Here is a 23387-nt window from a genome sequence, read left to right as displayed (position 1 = left end):
AATCACACTACACATTATCAGTTCATCCACTAGGCTCACAACCACCTGCCTCATCGTGGATCCCCCGAACCCAAATGGCTGGGATTTTATTTAATCTCATGAACATCACGTGACTGGCTAAACCACTCTCAACTCAACAGCTCTACAACTATTTGAGTTATACCTGTAAAACAACAAATCATTAAATCAAGTTCCCCCTGGCTAAAAGGGGGTGGGGAGGGACACTAAAGCCGACAAACTTGGAACAAATTAAACTTTAGACAGTCAACTGGTTCAAATTTAACATTTGGTTGCCGGGGGTGATGATGCACTCCAGTCCCTCCGGCGCCCACCTCTCGCGGAAGGCCGCGAGCGTACCGGTGGACACCGCGTGCTCCATCTTCAGGAACACCCTGGCTTGGATGAAACCACGGAAGAGAGGCAGGCAGTCTGGCTGAACGACCCCCTTGACCGCCCACTGATGGCCTCCTTGGCCATGCCCAGAAGCAGTCCTTAGAGGACGCCTTCTGACCTGCCTGCTCTCTCAACAGCTCTACAATCCTGTGAGCAGACTCAGGTGCATACATTACAATATCCTTATTCTTTTCTCCCTCATACATTTATCTATCTAGCTTTTCCCTGAAGACATCAATGCTATTTGCTTCAACCACTCCTTGGATAGCAAGTTCCACATTCGCACCACTCTCAGGGTAAAGAACTTTCTCCTGAATTTCCTATTCGATTTATTAGTAATGATCTTGTATTTGTATCGTCTGGTTTTGGACTCCCTCACAAGTGGAAACATCTTTCCTACGTCGACCCAATCCTGATAGAAAAACCAGCTGTGTGTTTTGAAAGCAGCAATGTGTGCATAGAGTTATCCTATCTGTTGTGGAAAGTAGGTTTGTTCTGGCACTATTCATGGTCATGGTGCGACCCACCCAAACAGACCTCTATAAATAGCAGGGATTTTTTTTTCCACTGACGATAAATTCCATTTTGTGCATTTTAATTTGAGTTATCCTGAATTTTCTTTGAACGTGGCCATCACTGAGCCAGTAATCTGTAAGTATAATTAGTGTTTTTAATGCTTATCGTGAAATAATGTTTTTCCAAGTGGCCCAACCGGAATAACAGAAGGTGAATTCTGCATTCCACTGCGCTTAGGCAAGATTTCAAATGAAGTGGCATTTGGGTATTCCCATATTTGCTGCAATTGTTCAATCCAGGAAAGCAAATTGGTGAATCGCTAGAATTCTCTACCCCAGAGGGCTGTGGAGGCTCAGTCTTTCTGTATATTCAAGACGAGATTGCTAGATTTTTGAATATTAAGGGAATCGAGGGATATGGGGTCAGTGCAGGAAAGTGGAGTTGAGGTAGACGATCAGCTCCATCATCATCATCATCATCATCATCATCATCATCATCATAGGCAGTCCCTCGAATCGAGGATGACTTGCTTCCATGTCAAAAAGTTCACCGGTGTTTCAATGAAGAACCTAAAATTCCAGGTCGAAACTAAATCTTGAAGGGTGGAAGATGCCTGTGCGTGGATTTTTTTCAACGTGTGGTGACTGTTGCACACCAGCCACCACACGGGCTTGACAGAGCTAGGCCTTGGTCCAGTAGCAAGGATTAACTCGGATGACTGGAGACCAGCTCTGCTGCACGGACCTAGTGCGCACACATATCGCAGTGTGGGCTGGCCCATGCTGCCCCTGGGTCCTTGCCTCTTCTGGGCCCCGAACTCACGCCTCTCCTGGGCCCCGATCACGTCCCTCTACAATCTCTTGCCGCTCCTTCACCCCGACCTCGCCATTCCTGCATTACTTGCCCATGCTCCAATCACTGCCATTGCTCTCCTGCTCAAGCACGTGCTGCACCTTCCGCTCCCCGGCCTACTCCGATGGTGCTCGCAGGCCGGGGGCCGCGCAGACTGCTGGGCTAGGTCGCCACGCTGCTCCTTCCGCTCCCCGGCCTGCTCCGATGGTGCTCGCAGGACAATCAGCTATGATCTGATTGAATGGCGGAGCTGGCTCGAGGGGCTGAATGGCCTACTCCTGCTCCTAATTCTTATGTTCTTATAAGGTCGTGGCATCACTCAACAGTATACAGAGTAAGGCGCCATGTTTTTTTTTCTGCCATTGTTTTTTGCGGAAGCGTAGCAAGGAATAACTGAATTTCCTACATTCGCCACACAATGATAATGGCTTCGCTGAGAACTAGTTTTTTGATTGGGAGACGCCCAATGGTGAATGGAGAATAGTTTTATTTCAAGAGCGAAGATGTCCCAACCTGATTGGTCTTCACTTGCCTATACTGGAATTTTGACTATTCACCATAATGGAGGAAATTCCCCCTGGCAGATAGTAGAAATTAGATGAATATCTGAGGGTCTGCTGATCCTTGGTTTGATACTGAATGTTTACCTCCTGATCAGTCAAGCTAGATTATTTAATCAAGCTCCCAGCACATGCAGATAAGACTCAGAGTTACATAGAGCTAGAGCACAAGAAGAGGCCATTCGCACCCTATCAACATATCCTATTCCTTTCTCCCTCCCTCGTGCTTATCTGGCTTCCTCATAAATGCATCTTTCTTATTCACCTCAACTACTCCCAGTGGCAGCGAGTTCCACATTCTCGCCACTCTCTGGGTAAAGAAATTCTCCTGAATTCCCCATTGGATTTATTAGTGATGATCTTGCAATTATGGCCCCTCATTCTGGTCTCTCCAAAAGTGGAAACATCTTCTCTACATCTACCCTATTAAATACTTTCAATATCTTAAAGACCTCTATCAGGTCACCCCTCAGCCTTCACTTTTCTAGAGAATAGAATCCCAGCCTGTACAGATTTTCCTGATGAGTATATCCTCTCAGTTCTGTTTTTCAATTCTAAAATCAATGAATACTTGTACAAGTACCTTTCCATGTCTAAATATTTAAAAGAGCTTCACATACAATGAATTACTTTGGCGGTCAGTGACTTTTGGTATGTAGGCAAATATGGCACCGTCCTGCACTGACAGCATCCCACAAACAGCAATGTGATGAAAGACCAGTTAATCTGTCTTTGGTGATGTTGGCTGAACTGTTGGGCAAGTTACTGGGAGAACGTCCCTGCTGTTTAAGTAGTCCTTGTAATAGATGTTTAGTATTTACCCACGGAGGTTGATTGCTCCTCGGTGAGGTCAATCGTAGCTCTGTTGATAGCACTCTCGCCTCTGAGTCAGAAGATTGTGGGTTCAAGTCCCACTCCAGAGGCATGTAATCTCAGTTGACACTTCAGTGCAGTACTGAGGTGTGCTGCATTGTCAAAGGTGTTGTTGTTTGGATGAGATATTATACCGAGACCCCTTCTGCTCTCTTGGGTGGACGTAAAATATCCCACGGCACTATTTTGAAGAAGAGCAGGGGAGTTCTTCACGGTGAACCGGACAACACTTCTATCTCGATCACTAAAACAGATCATCTGGTCATTATCACAGAGGTATTTGTGAGACATTGCTGTGTGCAAATTGTCTGCTGGATTCCCTACATTTCAACAGTGACAATACTTTATTTTTACAAAAGTACTTCATTAGCTATAAAGCACTTTGAGACATCTTGAAGTTGTGTGAGGTGCTATATAAATGCAAGTCTTTTTTTTCCTCTAGTTTTTTCAAAATTATCATTGACCGCTTGACTCCTGCAGGTCTACTAAGCTGATATCGAGTGTGAGCGCTGTGTGGATAGTACGTTGTACCAGGTATTGGATGTATGGATATCAGCTGCTTATCCTGTGGAGTAAGAGCCCGGAAATCGATGCACAACAACTGAATTTTAGCTGAATTGTACAAAATGAACCCATGGAAGTTCTTGTGGATATTGAGTGCAGATATACGCAATTGTGATTCCACTGTACCATGGGAGGAAAGTTTCAGATTTACATTTCACCCATCTCCAGTTAGTGACTTGAGGTTGAAAGTGCAACCAACTGAGCCAAACTGACACTGCACAAATTGGCACTGAATTTAGCAGTTCCAGACCGAAACCCCGACGATGAATGAAATGGGGTGGTGGGAGGGCAGGATTCTCGATTAATGCAATGGTTGAGGGCCTTTCCAAAATTGGGTATAGATTTTGATGTATGTTAATGACCTGGACTTGGGTATACAGGGCATAATTTTAAAGTTTACAGATGACCCAAAACTCGGCAAACAGTGAGGATAGTAACAGACTTCAGGAGGACACAGACAGACTAGTGAAATGGGCAGACACATGGCAGATGAAATGTAATGCAGAGAAGTGTGAAGTGATGCATTTTAATAGGAAGAATGAGGAGAGGCAATATAAATGAAATGGTATAATTTTAACAAGGGTGCCAGAACAGAGAGACTTGAGCACAAATCTTTGAAGGTGGCAGGACAAGTTGAGAAGACTGTTTTTTTAAAAAAAACATTTGGCATTCTTGGCTTTATTAATTGAGGCATACAGTACAAAAGCAAGGAAGTTATTCTACACCTTTTATAAAGCACTGGTTAGGCCTCAGTTCTGAGCACCACACTTTAGGAAGGATGTCAAGGCTTTCGAGAGGGACTTCAGTTATGGGAGAGACTGGAGAAACTTATCTCCTTGGAGCAGAGAAGCTAAGAGGAGATTTGATAGAGGTGTTTAAAATCATGAAAGATTTAGATACAATAAACAAAGAGAAACTGTTTCCAGTGGCTGAAGGGTCGGTAACCAGACGACACAGATTTAAGGTGATTGGCAAAAGAACCCGAAGCGACATGAGAAAACAATTTTTTTTTACACCGAGTTGTTGTGATGGTGATGAGCTGCTGCCTTGAACTCCTGCAGTCCATGTGGTGAAGGTACACCCTCGGTGCTGTTAGGGAGGGAGTTTCAGGATTTTGACCCAGTGATCATGAAGGAATGGTAAAATACTTCCAAGTTAGGATAGTGTGTGATTTGGAGGAAAAACATAGAAAATAGGTGCAGGAGTCAGCCATTCGGCCCTTCGAGCCTGCACCACCATTCAATAAGATCATGGCTGATCATTCCCTCAGTACCCTTTTCCTGCTTTCTCGCCATACCCCTCGATCCCTTTAGCCTTAAGGGCCATATCTAACTCCCTCTTGAATATATCCAATGAACTGGCATCAACAACTCTCTGTGGTCGGGAATTCCACAGGTTAACAACTCTCTGAGTGAAGAAGTTTCTCCTTATCTCAGTCCTAGATGGCCTACCCCTTATCCTTAGACTGTGTCCCCTGGTTCTGGACTTCTCCAACATCAGGAATATTCTTCCTGCATCTAACCTCTCCAGTCCCATCAGAATTGTATATGTTTTTATGAGATCCCCTCTCATCCTTCTAAACGCCAGTGAATAAAGGCCCAGTCGATCCAGTCTCTCCTCATATGTCAGTCCAGCCATCTCGGAAATCAGTCTGGTGAACCTTCGCTGCACTCCCTCAATAGCAAGAATGTCCTTCCTCAGATTAGAAGACCAAAACTGGACATAATATTCCAGGTGAGGCCTCACCAAAACCCTGTACAACTGCAGTAAGACCTCCCTGCTCCTATACTCAAAACCCCTAGCTATGAAGGCCAACATACCATTTGCCGCCTTCACCGCCTGCATGCCAACTTTCAATGACAGATGTACCATGACACCCAGGTCTCGTTGCACCTCCCCATTTCCTAATCTGCTGCCATTCAGATTATATTCTGCCTTCGTGTTTTTGCCCCCAAAGTGGATAACCTCACATTTATCCACATTATACTGCATCTGCCATGCATTTGCCCACTCACCTAACCTGTCCAAGTCACCCTGCAGCCTCTTGGCATCCTCCTCACAGCTCACACCGCCACCCAGCTTAGTATCATCCGCAAACTTGGAGATATTACACTCAATTCCTTCATCCAAATCATTGATGTATATTGTAAATAGCTGGGGTCCCAGCACTGAGCACTGCAGCACCCCACTAGTCACTGCCTGCCATTCTGAAAAGGACCCGTTTATCCCGACTCTCTGCTTCCTGTCTGCCAACCAGTTCTCTATCCACGACAGTACATTACCCTCAATACCATGTGCTTTAATTTTGCACACCAATCTCTTGTGTGGGACCTTGTCAAAAGCCTTTTGAAAGTCCAAATACACCACATCCACTGGTTCTCCCTTGTCCGCTCTACTAGTTACATCCTCAAAAAATTCGAGAAGATTTGTCAAGCATGATTTCCCTTTCATAAATCCATGTTGACTTGGACCGATCCTGTCACTGCTTTCCAAATGCACTGTGATTTCATCTTTAATAATTGATTCCAACATTTTCCCCACTACTGATGTCAGGCTAACCAGTCTATAATTACCCATTTTCTCTCTCCCTCCTTTTTTAAAAAGTGGTGTTACATTAGCTACCCTCCAGTCCATAGGAACTGATCCAGAATCGATAGACTGTTGGAAAATGATCACCAATGCATCCACTATTTCTAGGGCCAATTCCTTAAGTACTCTGGGATGCAGACTATCAGGCCCCGTGGATTTATCGGCCTTCAACCCCATCAATTTCCCTAACACAATTTCCCGCCAAATAAGGATATCCTTCAGTTCCTCCTTCTCACTCGACCCTCGGTCCCCTAGTACTTCCAGAAGGTTATTTGTGTCTTCCTTTGTGAAGACAGAACCAAAGTATTTGTTCAACTAGTCTGCCATTTCTTTGTTCCCCATTATAAATTCACCTGAATCTGACTCCATGGGTCCTACGTTTGTCTTCACTAATCTTTTTCTCTTCACATATCTGTAGAAGCTTTTGCAGTCAGTTTTTGTGTTCCCAGCAAGCTTCCTCTCATACTCTATTTTCCCTCTCCTAATTAAACCCTTTGTCCTCCTCTGCTGAATTCTAAATTTCTCGCAGTCCTCAGGTTTGCTGCTTTTGCTGGCCAATTTTATATGCCTCTTCCTTAGATTTAACACTATCCTTAATTTCCCTTGTTAGCCACGGTTGAGCCACCTTCCCCGTTTTACTTTTACTCCAGACAGGGATGCACAATTGTTGAAGTTCATCCATGTGATCTTTATAAATGTTTGCCATTGCCTATCCACCGTCAACCCTTTAAGTCTATTCTAGCCAATTCACATCTCATACCATCGCTTCCGGTATCCCTTATGACTACATGTGTAAGAAGTGTATCCGCCTCCATCTCCTGATGGACCGCGTTGCGGAATTGGAGCTGAGGGTGGATTCACTCTGGAGCATCCACGATGCTGAGAATGACATAAGTGGCACGTGTAGTGAGTTGGTCTTACCGCATGAGAAGGATCCACAGCCAGCTAGGGAATGGAAGACCAGTAGGAAGAGTAGTACAAAGAAGGTAGTGCAGGGGTCCCATCTGGTCATCCCCCTGCAAAACAGATACACTGTTTTGAGTGCTGTTGAGGGAGATGACTCATTAGGGGAGAGCAGCAGCAGCCAAGTTCGTGGCACCGTGGCTGGCTCTGTTGTACAGGAGGGCATAAAAAAGAGTGGGAGAGCGATAGTGATAGGGGATTCAATCATAAGGGGAATAGATAGGCGTTTCTGCGGCCGCAATCGAGACTCCAGGATGGTATGTTGCCTCCCTGGTGCAAGGGTCAAGGATGTCTCCGAGCGAGTGCAGGACATTCTGAAAAGGGAGGGAGAACAGCCAGTTGTCGTGGTGCACATTGGTACCAACGACATAGGTTAAAAAAAGGGATAAGGTCCTACGAGACGAATTTAAGGAGCTAGGAGTTAAATTAAAAAGTAGGACCTCAAAAGTAGTAATCTCAGAATTGCTACCAGTGCCACGTGCTAGAGTAGGAATCGCAGGATAGCACAGATGAATATGTGGCTTGAGCAGTGGTGCAGCAGGGAGGGATTCAAATTCGTGGGGCATTGGAACAGGTTCTGGGGGAGGTGGGACCAGTACAAACCGGAAGGTCTGCACTTGGGCAGGACCGGAACCAATGTCCTAGGGGGAGTGTTTGCTAGTGCTGTTGGTGAGGAGTTAAACTAATATGGCAGGGGGATGGGAACCAATACAGGGAGACAGAGGGAAACAAAAAGGAGACAAAAACAAAAGTCAGAAAAGAGATGAGTAAAAGTGGAGGGCAGAGAAACCAAAGGCAAGAAACAAAAAGGGCCACTGAATATAAAAGGGCTGCAGGAGGGGTAAAAACTAAAAATTATGGTTTAAAAACTAGGATGAAAACACTCTGCCTAAATGCACGCAGCATTAGAAATAAAGTAAATGAGTTGACGCCACAAATCATTACAAATGGGTATGATTTGGTGGCCATTACAGAGACATGGTTGCAAGGTGGCCAGGACTGGGAATTAAACGTACAGGGGTATCTGACAATTCGGAAAGATAGGAAGGGAAGGGAGGTGGGGTAGCTCTGTTAATAAGGGATGATATTAGGGCAGTTGTGAGGGATGATATTGGCTCCAATGAACAAAATGTTGAATCATTGTGGGTGGAGATTAGAGATAGTAAGGGGAAAATAGGCCCCCAAATAATAACTTCATGGTGGGGCGGGCAATAATCAAGGGAATAATGGAGGCATGTGAAAAAGGAACGGCAGTAGTTATGGGGGATTTTAACCTACATATCGATTGGTCTGATCAAATCGCAGGGGGTAGCCTGGAGGAGGAATTCATAGAATGCATACGGGATTGTTTCTTAGAACAGTATGTAACAGAGCCTACAAGGGAGCAAGCCATTTTGGATCTGGTCCTGTGTAACGAGACAGGAAAAATAAACGATCTCCTCGTAAAAGATCCTCTCGGAATGAGTGATCACAATATGGTTGAATTTGTAATACAGATTGAGGATGAGGAAGTTGTGTCAGAAACGAGCGTACTATGCTTAAACAAAGGGGACTACAGTGGGATGAGGGCAGAGTTGGCTAAAGTAGACTGGAAACAAGGACTAAACGGTGGCACAATTGAGGAACAGTGGAGGACTTTTAAGGAGCTCTTTCATAATGCACAACAAAAATATATTCCAGTGAAAAAGAAGGGCGGCAAGAGAAGAGATAACCAGCCGTGGATAACCAAGGAAATAAAGGAAAGTGTCAAATCAAAGACCAATGCATTTCAGGTGGCCAAGGTTAGTGGGAAACTAGAGGATTGGGAAGATTTTAAGCAATAGCAAAGAATGACTAAAAAAGCAATAAAGAAAGGGAAAATAGATTACGAAGGTAAACTTGCGCAAAACATAAAAACAGATAGTAAAAGCTTTTACAGATATATAAAACGGAAAAGAGTGACTAAAGTAAATGTTGGTCCCTTAGAAGATGAAAAGGGGGATTTAATAATGGGAAATGTGGAAATGGCTGAGACCTTAAACAATTATTTTGCTTCCGTCTTCACAGTGGAAGACACAAAAACCATGCCAAAAATTGCTGGTCATAGGAATGTGGGAACGGAGGACCTTGAGATGATCACTATCACTAGAGAGATAGTGCTGGACAGACTAATGGGACTGAAGGTAGACAAGTCCCCTGATCCTGATGAAATGCATCCCAGGGTATTAAAAGAGATGGCGGAAGTTATAGCAGATGCATTTGTAAAAATCTACCAAAATTCTCTGGACTCTGGGGAGGTACCAGCGGATTGGAGAGCAGCTAATGTAACGCCTCTGTTTAAAAAAGGGGGCAGGCAAAAGGCAGGTAACTATTGGCCGGTTAGTTTAACATCTGTAGTGGGGAAAATGCTTGAAACTATCATTAAGGAAGAAATAGCGGGACATCTGGATAGGAATAGTGCAATCAAGCAGACGCAGCATGGATTTATGAAAGGGAAATCATGTTTAACTAACTTACTGGAATTCTTTGAGGATATAATGAGCATGGTGGATAGAGGTGTACCGATGGATGTGGTGTATTTAGATTTCCAAAAGGCATTCGATAAGGTGCCACACAAAAGGTTACTGCAGAAGATAAAGCTACGCGGAGTCAGAGGAAATGTATTAGCATGGATAGAGAATTGGCTGGCGAACAGAAAGCAGAGAGTCGGGATAAATGGGTCCTTTTCCGGTTGGAAATCAGTGGTTAGTGGTGTGCCACAGGGATTAGTACTGGGACCACAACTGTTTACAATATACATAGATGACCTAGAGGAGGGTACAGAGTGTAGTGTAACAAAATTTGCAGATGACACAAAGATTAGTGGGAAAGCGGGTTGTGTAGAGGACACAGAGAGGCTGCAAGGAGATTTGGATAGGTTAAGCGAATGGGCTAAGGTTTGGCAGATGGAATACAATGTCGGAAAGTGTGAGGTCATCCACCTTGGGGGAAAAAAAACAGTAAAGGGAATATTATTTGAATGGGAGAGAAATTACAACATGCTGTGGTGCAGAGGGACCTGGGGGTCCTTGTGCATGAATCTCAAAAGGTTAGTTTGCAGGTGCAGCAGGTAATCAGGAAGGCCTTCATTGCGAAAGGGATGGAGTACAAAAGCAGGGAGGTGTTGCTGCAACTGTATAAGGTATTGGTAAGGCCGCACCTGGAGTACTGCGTGCAGTTTTGGTCACCTTACTTAAGGAAGGATATACTAGCTTTGGAAGGGGTACAGAGACGATTCACTAGGCTGATTCGAGAAATGAGGGGGTTACCTTATGATGATAGATTGAGTAGACTGGGTCTTTACTCCTTGGAGTTCAGAAGGATGAGGGGTGATCTTATAGAAACATTTAAAATCATGAAAGGGATAGACAAGATAGAGGCAGAGAGGTTGTTTCTATTGGTGGGGGAGACTAGAACTAGGGGGCACCGCCTCAAAATACGGAGGAGCCAATTTAAAACCGAGTTGAGAAAGAATTTCTTCTCCCAGAGGGTTGTGAATCTGTGGAATTCTCTGCCCAAGGAAGCAGTTGAGGCTGGCTCATTGAATGTTTTCAAGTCAAAGATAGATAGATTTTTAAGCAACAAGGAAATTAAGGGTTACGGGGAGAGGGCGGGTAAGTGGAGCTGAGTCCACGACCAGATCAGCCATGATCTTATTGAATGGCAGAGCAGGCTCGAGGGGCTAGATGGCCTACTCCTGTTCCTAATTCTTATGTTCTTATGTTCTAAGTTATCTTTTCTTAAGTTCAGGACCCTAGTCTCTGAATTAACTGTGTCACTCTCCATCTTAATAAAGAATTCTACCATATTGCAGGTGATGGTGTTCCCATGCACCTGCGACCCGTGTCCTTCTAGGTACTGGAGCTCACGGGTTTGGGTGGTGCTGTCGAAAAAGCCTTGAAGGGAACTTTTTTTTACAGAGCTATGGGAAAAGAGCAAGGGCAGTGGGACGAATTGGATCGCTCTTTCAAAGAGCCAGCACAGGCACGATGGGCCGATTGGCCTCCCGAGCTGTATCATTCTATGAATGTTGCCACAGAGTTGTACTCGTTACCTGGCTGCGCTCTGCCTAATCTGGGCAAAAAGCAGAAAGTGCTCCATCCCCTGTGACACTTGACCAGATTTCTTTGGCTCTGATTCCTTGCTGTGTTGGGCACACATTGTGAACACATGCTGAATAACATCTAGCTAGGCTCATGCACAATCATTTTCTGCTGATAACTTATTGGCTGCAGTTTTGCCTCTCCATAATTATGTGATGCTAACTGCTCGCTCCATTTAGTTGCTTTGAAACTCTTGTGCACGATACAGGATCTGACCCCAACATTATATGTGAATGAAAGATTTAATCAGGTGGCTGTGCGACACCATACTAAGTCTCCAGTCCAAACGGTAGCTGACACTTCAGGTTTGTCAGCCGTGTGTGTCGCTGAGTGAGATGGGTTAGATTGTTGACTGCCAGACTGCTGGATGGGAAGGAAGAGCGAAAAGCATCTCTTCAACTGCCTCATTCCATACAATGTCAGCCGTGGCTCAGTGGGTAGCACTCGAACCTCTGTGACAGAAGGTTGTGGGTTCCAGTCCCACTCTCGTCTTGAGCACAAAATCCAGGCTGACGCTCCAGTGCAGTACTGAGGGAGCACTGCACTGTCGGAGGTGCCGTCTTTTGGATTAGACGTTTAAGCCGAAGCCCCGTCTGCTCTCTCATGTGGATGTAAAATACACCAATGTTCCCTGTAAGCTGCGCTTTGTTCTGCGTGGTCTGTTTCTTTTAAAGTGTAGTCCCTTTAAATTTCAGCGCATGCGCAGTATTTACAATGTAAAAGCGGGTGAGCGGCCTGCGCAGGACTTTTGAGATTACTGCGCGGCATTCACCCCGGTGTCCTGGCCAATATTTATTCTTCACTCAGCATCACTAACAAACAGATTATCTGATCATTATCACATTGCTGTTTGTGGAACCTTGCTGTGCGCAAATTGTTTTGTGCATTCCCTACATTACAACAGTGACTACATTTGAAAAGTACATCATCGGTTGTAGAATATTTTGAGATGTCCTGAGCTTTTGAAAGGTGCTATATAAATGCAATTATTTTTCATTAGTAGTGCATCAGAAAGGAAAAAAAAGACTTTATCATAGAATCATAGAAATTTATGGCACAGAAGGAGGTCAATCATGCCCATCGCCCCTCCTGGGCCCTGAGCCCTCGCCCCTCCTGGGCCACAACCCCTCACCTCACCTCTGCAACTCGATGCCTCTCCTCCTGCACCTGGGTCCTGCCCACGCTCCAATCGGCGACCTGGATTTTGGTGATGTCAATCCAGTTGCTCTCCTCGAAGTCGTCTCACTCCTAGACTAACTCGTGCTGCTCCCTGCAGTGGCTGACTCCTCCTTATATCCTGCGATGGTGTTCCCTTGCAGGTTGTGGAGGTGCTGCGCTGGGTCTGAGTCTGGCTCCTCCTTATATCCCTGACCTGCCGCGATGGTGTTCCCTCGCAGGCCTCAGTCAGAAGTTGGGGAGAGGGATAGAGTCAGTGGCTAGGGATTGGAGTTTGTGGTGGGGGGGCCCGAAAACAATGGCTTGGGTGTTTCCAATATTCAGTTGGAAAGAATTTCTGCTCATCGGACAAGCAGTCTGACAATTTAGAGATTGAGGAGGGGTCGAGAGAAGTGGTAGTGAGGTAGAGTAGGGTGTCATCAGCATACATGTGGAAATGCAAAACACGGCAGCCAATTTTATGGGATATTTTATGTCCACCTGAGAGGCCAGACAGGTCCTCTGTTTAACATCTCATCTGAAAGACGGCACCTCTGACAGTGCAGTGCTGGAGTGTCAGCCCAGATTTTTGCGCTCTGGAGTGGGTCTTGAACCCACAACCTTCTGATTCAGAGGCAAGGGTATGACCAATTGAGCCTCGGCTGACCCGCAAAGGGATTACTGCTTTCGTAGAGGGCACAGTGGTCCAAGGTTTGAGTGTACAGGTATTAACATCTTGGGCTCCCTGATTGACGATTGTGTTGTAGAACTGCTTAATGCCCCAGCTGATGAATGATATCAGCTCCGTTTACCATGTAACTTAAATAAACAATGAGGTAAAGGAAGAAGCGTACGAGATGAGTTTTCTAAATTACTTGCGATTTTATTTAACAAAATGCTTGCCGCTGGGAATTAGCGATGGGCAACCTCATCTGGTTCGGCAGCAAGAGACTGCATACTGTGCTGGGTGTGCTGAGATCCTTAGCCATACTGAGCAGGAAGGATCCCAAGCTTGACTGCTGCTGACCCTGGAGTTACTGGATCTCGGTTCGGGGCAACAGGGACAATCCAAAGGGCCCCAAGCTGGGAATGGGGACATTCGGAGAGGATCCCTGTCCTTACTTGCTAACCAGCGATTCCTGCTGCAGAGTGCACGGTTAGATATCGAACAAATCATCCTCTACTCCGGGGGACTACCTAAGAAGAAGAGATCTTTGGTGAGGGCAGGGGTCATGGTGGAATAGGCAGCCAGCTCTTGCCCATGAAGAATAATCACTTGGGTGAAGTGCAGGAAGACTTTTGGGACCTGTGTCTCTGTACCTAGGGATGACTCAGCAGCTTCAGGAGAGGATGAAGGAAAATCGGGAATTAAAGCGAGCTAATCTTGTTGGGTGTGGGCCACCATGTTCTGGTACTATCCATGTGGTGGGACAAGGAATTGCACCATGATTCCCTACATGTCGGTGGTACTTGTAATTTTTGAGGGGCTAATTTTCTTGACTGACCACGTTTGCCGATTGATGACCAAGTGTCAGCTTGGCTCAGTTGGTACCACTCTTGCCTCAGAGTCAGAACGTCATATCTTCAGGTCTCACTCCAGGAGTTGACACAACCTGACACTTCAGTGCAGTACCGAGGGAGTGCTGTCTCGTTGGCGTTTGTCTTTCAACAACAACAACTTGCATTTTTATAGCGCTTTTAATGTACTAAAACATCCAATGGCGCTTCACAGGAGCGATTATCAAACAGAATTTGATACTGAGCCACATGAGATATTAGGACAGCCAACCGAGGTAGGTTTTAAAGAGCGTCTTAAAGGAGGAGATGGAGGTAGAAAGCGAAGAGGTTTAGGGAGGGAAGTCCAGAACTTGGGACCTTTTAAAGGCACGGCCGCCAATGGTAGAGTGAAAGAAATTGGGGATGCACAGAATCTGAGGAATGTGGAGTTCTTGGAGGGTTGCAGAGCTGGAGGAGGTTACCAAGCTGGGGAGGGGTGAGGCCATGGATTTATTCAGTAAACCAAGGTCCCGACTGCCTTCTCAAGGGACTGTCAAAGATCCCATGGCAGTATTCAAAATTTTTCCTTGCCAACATTTATCCTTACTCCAACACCATCAAAAAACAGGCCAACTGGCCATTACTCTTATTAATTGCTGTGTGCAGATTGGTTGCTGCTTCTGCCTGTATGAAAATACTGACTGCATTTCAAAAGCAATTCATTGATTGCATTTAAAAAAAAGGATTCTTTACTGTTTCTATGGAAGGAATCTAATATGGACAGCAGATTACTGCCATTTAATCGTATGGTTTGAGGAACAGTGATGGCTTTCATGTAATTTAACGAGAAATTATATTGGAATTTATATAACAAATTGGCATTGGGGAAAATAATTGCATCTTGCATATATTCACATTCCCATAAGCGCTTTAAATAAAAAATTTTAAACGCACAAACCTCTGTGCTGCAAATGTCTACCCTTGGTCCTGCGTTTGGGAGCAGTCTCCAGCTCGTGTTATTCATCTGTTCCAGAATTCTCATCTGGGATCATTTTCCTCTCCCTTTCTTGCTATAAATCTTTTTGTCCCATCGAAGTTTGACGCAGCACAGCACGCACAGAGGCATGTCTGGCTTGACGGGGAGACCTCCACGATAAACCAGGCATGTACGCTGGCCCTGAGGAGAACTTCCTGACAGCATCTTATCACGGTTCCAATCAATTTGTTTTAGTTCAGCTACTCGCTTATTGATTTTATTTCCCCTGCTGTTTGTTTTGTTTGTTTTGTGCATTTTCCGATTTGTGATGCCATTTTTATTTTCGGGTAATAAAATCTGCATTACACGCTCTGTTGAACATAAACGCAGACAGCGCAGCGTGCGCAGTGTCACAGGCTTCTGTTTGGAAGGGGCAGTGCAATATTAAATATTGAGCACTTGCAAGCAGGTTAAAGAGTCGCGGTCTGTGAAGCTCCAATTGTTAAGGTTTTCATTCATTCGTTCGTTCATATAATTGCTTGAAATAGTTTTGATGTCTGCGCTCGCAGATCTCCGTCAGATCTGCCTTGAGGGATGTTGCAATTAGCCTCAATGTACCGGGCCGGGCAAGAAAGAAAGACATGCATTTCTATAGCGCCTTTCACGACCACCAGACGTCCCAAAGCGCTTTACAGCAAATGAAGTACTTTTGGAATGTAGTCACTGTTGTAATGTAGGAAATGTGGCAGCCAATTTGCACACAGCGAGCTCCCACAAACAGCAATGTGATAATGACCAGATTATCTGGTTTTTTATAGTGATGTTGATTGATGCCAGGACACCAGGGAGAACTCCACTGCTGCTCGTCGCGATAGTGAAATGTGATCTTTTACGTCTACCTGAGAGAGCAGACAGGGCCTCGGTTCAATGTTTCATCCGAAAGACGTCATCTCCAACACTGCAGCGCTCCCTCAGCACTGCACTGGGAGTGTCAGCCTAGACTTTTGTGCTCAAATCTCTGGAGAACCCACAAGGTTCTAACTGAGGCAAGGGTGTTACCCACTGAGCCACGGCTGACTGGGAGTAAAGAAAATCAGCCAGAGATTCCCACAATAGTTACGCACAGCAAGCTCCCACAAACAGCAATGTGATAATGACCAGATAATCTGCCCAGCAACTGCGAGTTTATACAGTCATATGAAGATTGGGAACTTGGATAAAATACTGGAGAACTTCGGACACCTGTGGAATCGTACCCCAGTAAGATTCAGCATCTTCACAGACCGGCATGGGGTGGGGGTAATTGTGCATTCTTCATCCTGCCGAGAATTAAAATCACTTGCTCATTTTCAAATATATACAGTAACAAGTATATAAAAGTTCATGCTGCAACTTAAATTGTGATTTTTTTCTTTTCTTGAGATATATTTTCTAACAATGAACAGATTTCATCTCTTCCCCTGCACCTCATCAATAAACTATTACAAGCGTTTCCATCTAGGAATGAATTACAGAAGCGACTGGAGCAACTTGCCATCATAAGGAGTTTTTGCCTTTCATTTCTAAATTCAGTATCTTTTCCACTCCCCCCCACCAAACCTCCTCTCCCGGTGAAGATTAGTTGCGGTGTTCCTGAGTTGGGGAAGAGAAAATCAGCCGAGTTTTTCCACTCCTGATATCCAGAAACTGCTGCTGGAAGTGTTAATGTCAGGTGAGGATATAAGAGCATAAGAATTAGGAGCAGGAGTAGGCCATTCGGCCCTGCGAGCCTGCTCTGCCATTCAATAAGATCATGACTGATCTTCTACCTCAACTCCACTTTCCTCCACTGTCCCCATATCCCTTGGTTCCCTTAATCTCCAGAAATCTATCGATCTCTGTCTTGAATATACTCAATGACTGAGCCTCCATAGCCCTCTGGGGTAGAGCATTCCAGAGATTCACCACTCTCCGAGAAGAAATTTCCCCTCATCCAAGTCCTAAATGGCCGACCCCTTATTCTGCGACTGTGACCCCTGTTTCTATACTCCACAGCCAGAAGAAACATCCTCCCTGCATCTACCCTGTAAGAATTGTATGTTTCAATCTCCCATTCTTCTAAACTGTAGAGAATACAGGTACAACGTCTAAAAATCCAGCAACCTCTGGACCGAGACCATGCCGGTTTTCGGATTCTTTTGGATTTTTCCAGATTTCGGACCTCGCTGTTGGCGCTCATCTCCTCCACCCGCAGCCCCCCGTTTTTTATTGGTTTCCTCGTTCCTCTCCACCCGATGTTGACATCTTGGCCGCCTCAAAAATGACCAGTTTTCGGATAATTACAGTTTTTGGACAGCTGGATTTGAGATCTATAGACCGAGTCTACTCAATCTCTCCTCGTAGGACAATCCCCCCCCCATCTCGGGAATCAGTCTGGTGCACCTTTGTTGCACTCCCGTTGAGTGAAGCAATTTCTCCTCATCTCAGCTCTAAATGATCATTCCTTTATTGCACTTGGATTGATTGGCTTCACAAAAGAATGTTAATATATTTTCTTCCCTCCCCAATGTTCTTGACTCTTGTTGTTTATTTATTCTTGGGATGTGGGCATCGCTGGCATAGTTGGCATTTATTGCCCATCCCCAGTTGCTCTTGAGAAGATAATGGTGAGCCACCTTCTTGAAACGCTGCAGTTCGTGTGGTGTGGGTGTTCGTTCCCGAAATGCCATTGGGTCGGAGTTCCAGAATTTTGACCCAGCGACGGTGAAGAAACGGCTGATATATGTCCAAGTCGGGATGGTGTGTGACATGGAGATGACTGTGTTTCCTGCACTGCTGCCCTTGTCCTTCCATGTGGTGAAGGTCATGGGTTTGGGAGGTACCAGGCATGGTTCCAGTGACATTTTCTGCTGTCCAGTTGCTTGGACATTTTGTACATGGGAGTTTGGACTAGGACACATTCCAATGTTTTGGACACTGAGTCCGAATGTAGTGCCCGACTCCCACGCTGAGATTGGTTAACTCAACACAGATTGTAATCCTCTTTTTAAAAAAAAAACAAATAAATAAATAAATAAATTAAGTTTGCACGATGGCTCAGGGGGTAAAAGGCAGCATGCAGCTGAATCAACCAGATCAGAAAGCTCCAGCTCGCAAAACTGTTTGCAATTGTGGTAGCTTCATTGAATTTTTTAAAGTGGTCCTAATGGTGTGTTCCGTTTCTGTAACTATCAAAACTCTGCACAAATTATAACATCAGAACCATTTCCCACTTGGATATTGTGACAATTTTAAAAATATAAATGTAGCACTTCCGTTTCCCCAAACTCGCACTGTCCCGTTCACCCATCACCCCTGTGCTCGATGACTTGTAATGCCTCAATTATAAAATTCTCATCCTTGTTTTCAAATCCCTCCCTGTCCTTGCCCCTCCCCATCTCTGTAATCTTCCAGCCCTACAACCCTCCTAAATTTCGCCGCTCCTCCAATTCTGGCCTCTTGAGCATCCGCGATTTTCAACATTCCACCCTAAGCTCTGGAATTCCCTCCCTAAACCTCTCTGCCTCGCTTTCCTCTTTAAAATCTACCTCGTTGTGCAAGCTTTTGGTCACTTGTCGCAAAATATCCTTACGCGGCTTGGTGTCAAATTTTTGTGATAACGCTCCTGTGAAGTGCCTTGGGATATGTTGCTATGTTAAAGGTGCTATATAAATGCAAGTTATTATTGTTCATTCACTGTGGAAAGAATCTTCTGCTGCAATAACATGACAGAATGATAAAGAAAGAAAGACTTAAAGACTTGCATTTCTACAGCGTCTTTCACCACCACTGGATGTCCCAATGCGCTTTGCAGCCATTGAAGTACTTTTTGAAGTGTAGTCACTGTTGTAATGTGGGAAACACGGCAGCCAATTTGCGTACAGCAAGGTCCCACAAACAGCAATGTGATAATGATCAGATCATCTGTTTTTGTTATGTTGATTGAGGGATAAATATTGGCCCAGGACACCGGGGATAACTCCCTTGCTCTTCTTCGAAATAGTGCCATGGGATCTTTTACGTCCACCTGAGATATCAGGAGGGGCCTCGGTTTAACATCTGATACGAAAGATGGCACTTCCGACAGTGCAGTGCTCCCTCACCACCATCTGACCTGGCCTATAGAGGTGCAACAGCCTGTGACAGAGACTGTAGGTCCCGCATTGGACTCATCAGTCACCTGAGAACTCATTAGTGCGGAAATCATCCTTGACTCTCAGGGACTGCCGAAGAAGAAAAGAAGATGATGATTACTCCTTCAGCACTGCACTGGGAGTGTCAGCCTAGATTTTTGTGCTGAAGTCTCTGGAGTGGAACTTGAACCCACAACCTTCTGACTCGGAGGCGAGCATGCTACCTACTGATCTACGGCTGATACTTAATGAGCGAAAGTGTGGGCGCAGGCTGTTAAATTTGTCACCGTCGGTCAGGGAGCATCTTTCTTGGACCTGCTGCTTATGGTGCACATTGTGTTGGCTGATGATCAGATCGCTCTCCAGTCTGTTTCACCTTAACTGGTTTATTATAAATGCAAAACAATGAGGAAGCACTTGGAAAAATATTGCCGGGTGTATTCAGTTGTAAACTGATTCCATTGGCCCTGCTTCTAAAAACAGCAATGATTTATGTGCAGTTAAATTTAACCCTTCCTACACTTATCAACATGATTTGATGCACAACAGGAAACAGCTGGTGATCTTCCAAAGAACTCAACATGTATTCATTAGTCCTCTCGGATCCAGTTCTGACATGTTTTTCCCTGAACATTTTTTCAGTAGTACAGCTCCTTTCATTCTACTTCTATTTCGGGCTATGTTTTGTCTGCAATGAAACTATTCTCGATGGGAGTGTTAGCGTTTGAAGATGCGGCATTTCTATTTGGCGTAGGCTGTACATTTTCAGCTCAAGATCAGGAGTTCAAGGAGCTGTTGATGGAATGTGCACCCCATAGCTCTGCGATACTATGTGGGGCTGCTTCAACATCCAGTGCTGTTGTGCTGATCTGCTCTTTTTCATCAGTCGCATAGAATGTACAGCACAGAAACCGGCCATTCGGCACCAGTGGTCCGTACCCGTGTTTATGCTGCACGAGCTTCCTCCAACCCCATCTCATCTCACTCTATCAACATATCCTCCTCTTCTCTCATCAAGTTCTTCCCCGCTGGTCTGCAGAAATTGCCTCTTGCCATGTGTCTTACCGCAGGTGCTTGGCTCCCTGGTCCACATGGCAGTGACTCGTGCATGAGCCTTGACTAAGAAACAATTGCATGTGCATTTCGACAGCGTCTTTCAGGACCACCAGACATCCTGATGCGCTTTACAGCCAATAAAGTACTTTTTCGAATGTAGGAAACGCGGCAGCCAATTTGCGCAGAGCAAGCTTCCACAAACAGCAATGTGATAAATTACCCAAATAATGTGTTTTTAGCGATGTTGCTTAAGGGATAAATATTGGCCGACGACACAGTGGATAACTCCCCTGCTCTTCTTTGAAATAGTGCTATGGGATCTTTTATATCCAACTGAGAGCAGATGGGGTCTCAGTTTAACATCTCATCTGAAAGACGACACCTCTGGGGACAGTGCAAAACTCCCTCAGTACTGCCCCTCCGACAGTGCAGCGCTCCCTCAGCACTGCATTGGAGTGTCAAACTAGATGTTTGTGCTCAAGTCTCTGGAGTGGGACTTGAACCCATGACCTTCTGACTCAAGTGGCGAGAGTGCGATCCACTGAGACTGAGTCCAATCCTGTCCCTTGTTTGATGTTCAAAGGGTTGCTGGATTGTAATCAGAAGCGGGATCCCTGCTTAAAATTCCCCTTCTTAACCCTGAAGCTATCTGATGCGCTGCTCAGACCAGAGATTGAACCTTGAACTTTGTTGGCAGCACTCAGCTGCTCACTGGTTAAACTTGCTGAACACTCGGGTTCATGTGGACTTCAAAGATCCCACGTCACTATTTTGAAGAAGAGCCGAGAGTGCTTCCCGGTGTCCTGACCAATATTTATCTCTCAACCAACTTCACTAAAACAGATGATCCGGGTCCACTTCCTAGAACTCCCTCCCTAACAGCACTATGGGAGTAGCTTCACCACATGGACTGCAGCGGTTCGAAAAGGTGGCTCACCATCTCCTTCCTGAGGGCAATTAAGGAAAGTAAATAAATGCTGGTCTTGCCAGCGATACCCACATCCCAGGAATGATTAAAAAGTAAAGTTCTAACTCTTTCTGTGGTTAACTATTGGTGCCTGGACCCTAAGCTCTGGAACTCCCTCCCTAAACCTCTCCGTCTCTCCACCTCTCTTTCCTCCTTTAAGATGCTCCTTAATAACTACCTCTTTGACCAAGCTTTTGGTCATCTGCCATAATTCCTTCTTGTGTGGCTCGGTGTGAACTTTATTTGTTTTGTCTTGTAACGCTGCTGTGAAGTGCTTTGGGATGTTTTACGACGTTAAAGGCGCTATATAAATACAAGTTGTTGTTGTTTCCCATCTGGTGAGCTGAGTTTAAACAATCTTTGTTTCAAGAGGCATATCGTAATGAAATGGATTCACACCTTAAGTAAAGGTAGTTGCACTATTTGAAAAGGTGCAAAATGTAATTTATTGAACGGATTATATTGCTTTTGTGATTTTTACTGATTAATGTAGAAGCTTTTTGAGGGGAAAGTAGTGTTAATCAGCGACGACTTATTTTTTTCTTGCCAATGAAAAGTTGTTAATTGCTTGAGCTGAGCCCGGAGTGAAATGAGCTGTTGTCCTGCAGGTTCGCAGATTATCGACCTGATGATGCTGGTAGTTGACGTGACGAAGGGGATGCAGACACAGTCTGCAGAATGCCTGGTGATTGGCGAAATTGCCTGTCCTCGGATGGTGGTGATATTGAACAAGATCGACCTCCTGCCAGAGGCAAAGAAGCAAGCAACAATCGACAGAATGACGAAGAAAATGCAGAAGACACTGGAAAATACAAGGTAACTCCAGCTCAAATACACCTGGTGATACTCGTACTGGATCACACATTCGCAGCATAACTAAAACCACCGATTTCCACCTCCGCAACATCACCCGTCTCCGCCCCTGCCTCAGCTCATCTGCTGCTGAAACCCTCATGCATGCCTTTGTTACCTCTAGACTTGACTACTCCCATCATCATCAGCATCATAGGCAGTCCCTCGAAACGAGGATGACTTGCTTCCATGCCAAAAAGGGATAAGTTCACAGGGGTTTCAATGAAGGACCTAATATTCCAGATCCAGAACTACACCCTGAAGGGTGAAAGATGCCTGTGCGTAGATTTTATTAATGTTTGGTGGCGGTTGCACACCAGCCACCACACGGGCTTGGCAGAGCTAGGTCTTGGTCCAGTAGCAAGGATTACCCAAGACGACCGGAGACAAGCTCTGCTGCACGGGCCTAGTGCGCACACATATCGCAGTGTGGGCTGACCCGTGCTGTCCCTGGGCCCTCACTGCCCCTGGGCCCTCGTCGCTTTTGGCCCCAAACTCACGCCTTTCCTGGATCTCGATCACATCGCTTGACATTCTCTCGCCGCTCCTTCGCCCTGACCTCGCCTCTCCTGATGTACCTGACTATTCCAATGCACTCCTGGCTGGCCTCCCACATTCTACCCTATGTAAACTTAAAGGTCATCCAAAACTCGGCTGCCCGTGTCCTAACTCGCACCAAGTCCCAGTCACCCAACACCCCTGTGCTCGCTGACCTACATTAGCTCCCGGTTAAGCAATGCCTCGATTTCAAAATCCTCATCCTGGTTTACAAATCCCTCCATGACTTCGCCCCTACCTATCTCTGTCATCTCCTTCAACCTCACAACCTCTGAGATTTCTGCGCTCCTCTAATTCTGCCCTCTTGAACATCCCTGATTATAACTGCTCAACCATTGGTGGCTGTGCCTTCAACTGCCTGGGCCCCAAGCTCTGGAACTCCCTGCCTAAACCTCTCCACCTCTCTACCTCTCTCTCCTCCTTTAAGACGCTCCTTAAAACTTTCCTCTTTGACCAAGCTTTCGGTCATCTGCCGTAATTTCTTCTTGTGTAGCTCGGTGTCAAATTTACTTGTTTTGTCTTAAAACACTCCTGTGAAGCGTCTTGGGATGTTTTACTGCGTTAAAGGCGCTATATAAATACAAGGTGGTGGTGTTGTTGAATAGATGAAGTTAAGTTACAGATCTGCCATGATCTAATTCAATGGTAGAACAGGTTCGAGGGGCTGAATGGCCTACTACTATTTGACAGTCTTGAGAATTCTGTTTTTCTAATTTTAAGGTTATGTCCCTCTTGCTCTCCTCT

General features: G+C 45.4%; 1 protein-coding gene across 11 annotated transcripts in view; it reads left to right on the top strand.

Annotated features, from left to right (window-relative positions):
• The window catches only part of eefsec (eukaryotic elongation factor, selenocysteine-tRNA-specific), a 468842-nt gene that overhangs the window by 97293 nt on the left and 348162 nt on the right, over positions 1–23387 (top strand). For 8 of the 11 annotated variants that reach the window (XM_070895666.1, XM_070895675.1, XM_070895669.1 and 5 more), the window contains one exon: positions 21842–22049. In XM_070895666.1, coding sequence (XP_070751767.1) covers positions 21842–22049 — 208 coding nt within the window. Of the gene's footprint in view, positions 1–16560; positions 16771–21841; positions 22050–23387 lie in introns of all 11 variants that reach the window. The other 3 variants (XM_070895672.1, XM_070895673.1, XM_070895674.1) reach the window with 1 other exon arrangement.

Source organism: Pristiophorus japonicus, chromosome 12 (genome assembly GCF_044704955.1).
Source record: "Pristiophorus japonicus isolate sPriJap1 chromosome 12, sPriJap1.hap1, whole genome shotgun sequence".
NCBI lineage: Eukaryota > Metazoa > Chordata > Chondrichthyes > Pristiophoridae > Pristiophorus > Pristiophorus japonicus.
This window is presented reverse-complemented; position numbering and strand designations above follow the sequence as displayed.